The sequence below is a fragment of the Crocodylus porosus genome, unplaced genomic scaffold, assembly GCF_001723895.1.
Source record: "Crocodylus porosus isolate Cpor-Errol unplaced genomic scaffold, CroPor_comp1, whole genome shotgun sequence".
Lineage (NCBI taxonomy): Eukaryota > Metazoa > Chordata > Crocodylia > Crocodylidae > Crocodylus > Crocodylus porosus.
This window is the reverse complement of record NW_017728909.1, coordinates 75,107,303-75,114,637: the sequence shown is the minus strand read 5'-3', so window position 1 is coordinate 75,114,637 and position 7,335 is coordinate 75,107,303. Positions and strand designations below refer to the sequence as shown.

At 47.5% G+C, this 7,335-nt stretch overlaps 1 protein-coding gene across 2 annotated transcripts in view; it reads right to left on the bottom strand.

The window, feature by feature from the left end:
- DCP2 (decapping mRNA 2) overlaps positions 1-212 on the bottom strand; it is a 26,430-nt gene extending 26,218 nt beyond the window's left edge. Inside the window, exon 1 of one of the 2 annotated variants that reach the window (XM_019532485.1) lies at positions 12-212. In XM_019532485.1, coding sequence (XP_019388030.1) covers positions 12-64 — 53 coding nt within the window. In that variant the 5' untranslated portion in view covers positions 65-212. The remainder of the gene's footprint in view (positions 1-11) is intronic. The other variant, XM_019532484.1, reaches the window with a different exon arrangement.
- Between the last annotated feature and the right edge of the window lie 7,123 nt (positions 213-7,335).

Genomic DNA, 7,335 nt, shown 5'->3' with positions numbered 1-7,335 from the left:
CCCAGCGTCACCTGCACAGGTCGTCGAGGACGCTGCTGGGAATCTCGGCCCGTTTGGTCTCCATGGCGACGCGCGGCTCATCCCGACTCGGCGGGCCCGGACCAGCGCACGGCGGAGGGGGGGGAGGGGCCGAAAAGGAGCGCAACCGCCCGCTTCCGTCCCGCAAAGGAGAGAGGGGCGGGTCTCCCCGTGGAGACTGACAGGCGGCTCCGCCAAGTGACTGCGTCGGCCAGGCCGGAAGGGGCGGGTAGCTCGAGAGGTCACGCCGACTGTCAAACCAATCAGGGAGAGAGTGATTGGTGGGCGTCGAAAGACCGCAGGCGGGCGGCCAATGGGAAACGCTTTAAGAAAGGAAGAGCAAGGGAGGTGGGGCGCTTGCGCAGTGTGAGTCAGCGCCGCTGGGGGTGCTTTGTGTTTCAGGTTGGTTTCCGACTGGGTCTCACGAGCGCTTGAAAGGTGCTGTCGGGCCCCCGCCCCCACGTGCTCGGGGGCCTTGGCTGTGTGATCGCTGCGCTCCCGTCTGTGCTGCCCGGCTTCTCCCTTCCAGTGTCCATTCTCCTTGAAAACACTATTTCCGGGTATTTAGCTCTGGGGATTATGGTTCTTTGGGGGCCCAAAAAGTAACTGGCTACTGTCACAAAAGCCGCTGGTTTCCTTTTTGGAGCAGTTGTGCCTTAAGCACCATCTCACTGACACGGTGTTAGCCCAGGGGACTGGGCACCTGGTCACGTGCTGCGTGTTGTGGGGCCCATCTGTCCAACAGTTGCCTCATTCCTACCTGTGAGAGGTGAGGCAGAAGTGCTGAATCATTTACAAACCCTGATGGTCTCTGAATCCTTCCATACCATTACCATTAAGTCAGGCCCAGGGCCAAGACACGGGAATAGGCAAACAGAAGCGGGGTCCAAAAATGGTTATTTTTATTCCATTATCTGATTATTATTATCATTATCTCTGGTAAAAGGGGGCCCAATACTAAAAGTTAGCCCAAAGTCTAAGTACAGTGCTGGTTGGGGCAGCTTGCTACACTGCCTTTTGAGGCATCAAGTCAATGAGTGATTATTCCCTTTGGGACACTGCTGCAATCACAATTTCATCTTGCATCATAAGAAGCAGATGTGTTTTTTTCCCAGACTGTGGCACACGAATGAGGTCATGGTGGTGTCCCACTGCAGCTTCTCCCAGACACTTGCATATGTCATGGACCCTGATGTGGTTCTCCCCGAGCCCTGTGAACACACCTTGCTACTCGTCTTGATACTGTTCTGCAGGTGTGATTTTAAACAGCTCTCCTAATCAACTCTATCTGCTCAACTCTATCTGCTTTCCTTACCTAGGAGCAACCGTCAATATCTGCCTTGGGCACCAGCACTGAGACTATATTTGCTTTTGCCAAGTCAGCTAATAGTTCTTCAATTACAGGAATGAGGTAGTGAGCTCTTTTTAGTGCTTTGCTAAGTTGCTTCCACCAAATGTGAAGCTTTGTCCAATTTTCCAGCCTTTATTATGGAATTAGTAATGATGCTTCTTTCTTGTTTGCTTTATTGATCCTTTACTTTTCGTTTAAAAGAAGACAGGTACAGAAATGGCTCATTAGTTTTAGCTGTGTCCAAGTATCACATGCCTGAAAGACATCTTAGTCCTTCCAGAACATCATGGTGATGATATTTTAGCAGCCTTAGGATATCCCAACCTATTTTCTGCTTCATATATACCTTTTGTTACTCTGTGGAACTATTGTATGACTGAATTCCCCCAGGTTTATGTTACAAGGTTAATTAACAAAAATGCTTTCTCGCATAATTTTTAGTCTTTTAAGGACCAAGTAAAAAGTCTTAATTAATGTGCATTAGTTCATTTTCCAGGTTGTACCCATATTGGTCTAGAGGAAAAAACAATCGGGGCTTGTGGACAGAGGTGATATCTTTTATTAGACCAACAAGATTTTTGCCAAAAAAATTTTTTAATTGCGAGCTCTCGGGAGCAAACACCCATCATCAGGCATCAGAGAAAATATTGTAAAAGTTCTTCTGGGTAGAAATGAAAGTTCATATTTCATAAGATTTCACAGAGGGGTCAATAGATGGAAAGACCCTCTGGACAACAGTACTTAGCTGGTAAGGAGTCTCAGCTCTCCTGTGAGGCTGTGATGATGCAAATTACCTTAGACAAAGGCAGGTGCAGGATCTTAGGTTTCAGGTGGTCAAAGTAAACAAGTGATGCTTATGTGCCTGATGCTGTAGATTAAATAAAGTGTTTAAGCTTTACATTTAAATGGGAATGGAAGTTACATGCTTTTAAGTGTAATGAAAAGGCATGTCAAAGCCAAGTTTCAAGTACACATTCACACAAGCTATAGCCACCAGAGGGTGTCTACTCCCCTTTTTATCATTTATATTAAACTCTAATGTAGGTCACAATCCTCCTGCAGCTGAAGGAACATAACTGGTTCCATTTGGTGTGCAAAAAAAGCCTGCATCTCCAAGCCTGCTTTTCAGAATTCCTTCTCTTGATGTTCCCTTGAGTCATGGCTCTCCTGCCCCTCTTTCAGCTCCACTCAGATGATGCTTCTGCATATTCCTAACTTTGATCTCCCTCCAAGTCCTTTAATTTCTAAATATCATCTGAAGATCTTTGAAAAATTCTATAATTTTTGGCTCTGGACTTTGATCCCTAAAAAGATCCTTTATAGATTAAATCAGAGGGTATTTACAAAGATACCATACAGATGTGCTTGGAAATATATAAGCTGTACATTTTATGGCAGCTGTGAGGGAAGGAAGTGAAAGTGGATCTCTCCATTTCTCTCCAACATTAGGAGAGTGCATGTTACTGGCCCCCATAATATGAAGAGGGAGGGAGGAGGATACAGTCTAGGAATGGGAAGAAACAAAAGGGCAGTGAGATATGTCAGAGAAGAAACAGAGTTGCTGCACTGGTGCCTTTTCCCCACAGATACCATTAAATGCTTTGTGACAATGATGAGCATCCTCATTAAATTTTTGGCAGGACTTGTGCTTATAGTTCCTCAACAGAAAATAGTTTTGCTTCACAAAAAGCATATTTGTCTTGAGAAGGAATCTTTTGCTCAATTCCCTGAACAGTGACCCCTATATTTAATTCCTTGGCCTCATTGCTAAAACTAGCTTAATGCCAGTAATGGAAGTCCAGAGGAAAGATTTAGGATGGGAGCAATTAAGCTGGGTCAGCACCTCCAAATGATTCATCTACCTCTCCCCACTCAGTCAGGTGGTAATGATTTTCACTCACCACTAAACTGAACAGAATTCAAAGCTGTGACTTAGAAGTGAAAAATTCTATAGTCCAGCCTTAATTAGCCACTGCCACGTATTTTAATGTTATTTTTTTCTAGAAATGCTTGAGAATTTTTCTTCATGTTTGAGAAGATCAAACTGAATAGCTGATTATCTGGCATTTCACTCCTTCTCAGTTGGGGTTTTTTTTTGCTTTACTATCAGTTTGGATTTGATCTTGGAAAGTACTAAGCTCATAAGAAGCCTAATTTCCATGGACTTGAGATACTTAATGTCCCAGGGGCCGCAGTAATGCGGAACACTTACCCGCAGCCTAGGACAGAAGAGACGTGGAACAAGAGGGAAAACCTGCACAGCTTGTTAGCCGCCTCTTTTTACAGCTGCGGCCGGCCGGTGACGTCGGCATCAGGTGCCGGCTGGCAGATTTAAAAATGGTGGCCGCTGCTCCAGAGGGGGCAGATAGCCTGGAGAGTAGCCTGCAGCCAGCACCAGCAATGGAGCGGGCTCTGCAGGCAAGTCTCCAGAGATCCAGCGTGCCGGAGGGGCTGGTGGCTGAAGAGAGAGGCACGGCAACCGGCACGCCGGCAGATCTCCAGAGGAGCGATGGGCCGGGTGAGCAAAGGAAGGCTGGGGCAACCCAGGGAGCATCGGAGGTCCCTGAAGTGAGTATTGAGATGGTGGGTGTGGACGGAGTATTGAGAAGAGGGGGCAAAGAGCCACGGACAACCCAGCTGGAGGGTGATTGGGGTGGGATTCCCATTGGGGTCTTTGGACTCCGACAGAGGGGCCCAAACTGGGCAACTAGTGGTTGACAGAGGGGAGTGCCCTCCCTACTTGTAAGGTTCCCCCGACAGGAATCTGGTGGAGGGTCGGTTAGGGGTAGCAAGGACACTAGCGTCTCTGAGCCGGGGGGACACAAAGTACAGAGGTGCTCATGGTGGAGGGGCTTGTGATGAGGTTCCTAGAGAGGTGATGGCACAGGCTCTCTTATAGGATAGGGTGAAGGCACACGACTGCGGGGTAGTCGTGCCCTACCAGCATTTGGGTCCAAGGACTGGAACAACATCAGAGGCCTGCAGGGACAGCCCTGGGAACGAGAAGGTGATGCATCACAGAAGGCTTGAGGCCGGGGTGTAGGAGTGGTGGAGCCCCATGAGCAACCATCGGGCCAGGCCCAGGCTACTGAGGGACCCGTGAACTAGCCTTACCTACTAGGGAACATCAAGTCGTGGTAGGCGAGAATGGGGTGGCAACATGGGAAAAAGAACTACCCCGGCGACGAACAGGCCCAGAAGGGGCGGAGCCAACCGCAAGGAGAACAGAGATGCCCTGGAGTGGCTGGAGAAGGCCCACTAGTTGCACTTAACATCTTGCAAAATCAGGACTATCCTGAATATGCTTTTTCTTAAACTGGTCCTGCTTGTGGTTCCATAGTACCAGCGATATGTTGAACTGTACAGTTAAAAGCTTGATGTGATCTATACACTGCTCTTCCAGAAGTATCAACTGACTCACTATGACAGTCATTTATTATAATAATAGGTGCAGTAATCATTACATCTTTTTTTATAAGGACAGTCAGCAAGTCAGGCTGTAAGTAACTAGAAAAACACACAATATATTTTATGGTGTTACACAGTGTAACCCTGGGTGCAATGCTACCCACACCCTCACTTGAATAGTGGGATCCTGGGGTACCCGATAGCCCTTCTCAGCTCCCTGGGTAGCTGCTACAGGATCCCCGAGCAGAGAGCCTCCCTTAGCAATCAAAACAATCTTGCAGACTGTTATAAAACTATTTACAGAATTTAATTATTTATAAGATAATATATAACTAATAAAATAAAACCTATAACGTTACACAAACATAACCCAGCGATTGTGGCTTAAGGGTTAATACACCTCAGACCAGGCGAAGGTATACAAATTACCCAGGATAAATAAGGAACCAAAAAATAAATTGATTCACCAGCTAATAAACTATCTAGAACTTACACATTCAGTCTATAACTTGTATGCTCCAGGGTAACTATGAGGACCCTGTGTACACTGCCCCTGGCTTGGTTTCTCAGGGAGCAGGGCTGCCTCTGGGTCCCTGGCACAGAAGCCGTGGGTGTTCCCTGCGGCTGACATCCCTCTCAGGAGCTCCAGGGGTCTCAGTGCAGCAGGTGGTGGCTCCTCCCCTGCGATCCCTGCAAGAGAACTTATTTCTGCCCAGACCCTTGCCCCTGGCACAGCAGGGAGCCGTGTCTGGGCTGCATGACCCGGCACATACAGTCCCTCCCTGGGTCCTGCCTGCACTGGGGTGTCTGGTGGGCTGGAGCAGCCCCCTGCCCCTCTAGCCCAGTGCTCCCCTGGCACACTCAAGCTGTTCCTCTCCAGATGCCTTCTCACTCATGGAGCAAACCAGGGCAGTTTCCTCCAGGTCTTGTGTCCCCCCTCGCTGTGGTCACCCAGCCACACAGGAGCTTGCAGGAGGGTCTTCCCAGGCTTAGAGTCTCCTGACAGGCAGGTTCTCTCTTGTGCCTGCCCTGCAGGGCTCTAAGGGGGAAGGGAGGAAGAACAGATACAGTGCAGCACTCTCAGTGCGGCCTCTAGCTGCCACCTCTGCAGGGCTCTGGCAGGGGTTCTCCAAGGGAGAGCCATGGCAAGATCCTTTTCCTGGCCTCCAGCCTGTCTCTCAACTCCTCTCTCTCCCCTTTGTTGTCCTCCTTGGGAAAAACTGCTTCCCTTTACACAAGCCCTCTCAGCCAGTCTCAGGCAAGGACTCTTCCCTGGCTCTTGCTAATGTCCCTCTCATTCAAACCTCTCTGGGTCCCTCTCATCCAAATCACTCCTCCCACTTCAAAGAGGGCTGCCTTCAGAGCAGCTTCACTCGCCCTCAGGGCAAACAGTGTCTTAACTGGAACAAACTCTCTCTCTCTCCACACTTTGTCCCTCTGCAGAGCAGTCCTTCCTGTCCCTTCAGGTGGGTCCATTTTTGATGCTGCTACAACAGTAAGGTTAAAGATAAGAAAAACAAAATAAAAACAAGCAGGTCAATATCCCAACTGGAAAGACTGCTACTCTGACCCAGTAAACAAGAAGATGCTCCAGTCATCTCCAGAAGTATGAGAATGCATAATAACATTACATTAAAATTGCAGAAGGGTGCTTGTACTCGAAAGCTTGCAAAGAACAATGTTTCCAACTATTTTGTTGGTCTGATAAAAGATATCACATTTACCCAAAGAACCTTTTCTTCTTATGTCCTTAGATAACACTGCTACAACCAACAACCCTAAAAAAAATAGCAGCACTTAATAAGTCCTTTGTATCTTAGAAATACTTTGTATATTTGAAAGCAAATTGTCTTTGGAATGCAAATATTATGTAAAAGACTCTTGCATCAGATACTTACCTTAAGCTCCAGGAAATCAGAGGTGACTTCATTGGCTAGGACAGCTGCAGGTTCATCATCATTGGCAATCCCTCATGGTCAAGGATGACCACTCCTACAGGTCAAGTAAAGGGTTATAGATGAGTCTGTTGATGGCAAAGGCAGATGATCCTAGAGCCACAGGCTCTCTGGCAGACACCACGGGGGGGGGGGGTTAAAGGGAGGGTTGGACCACAGATTTCTTGATTTTGTTTCCATTCTTTCGGTTTCTGTCATTTTTCTGCCTCTAGGGAGAGACTGTTTTCCTTAAAGTAAAATTTACCTTCTCACAAGGCATTGCCATGTAGCCCTTTCCTGGGCTAGTTTTTCCCAATTTGTGATGTCAGTGCCGCACTTAATGTTGCCTTGAGGGTGTCCTTGAAGCATTTGAGGGTGTGCTTGACGTGCTTCCTCTGGCCCCCCATGTGTTCTTTGTCCTTGGCTGAATTGGGTGTACAAGCCGTCCTTGGACTTAGAGCACAATTGGTTCCTGAATACTTCATCTTAAGTCAAAACATTGTAACTCGGAACCAATTTTCTTATAAGAAACAATGTTATAAATGGGGAATTGGTTCCTGAACCAAGGGCCAATACCCTATTTTCACAAAAATACCCTAGAATTTTGTACTCGATCAATTATAG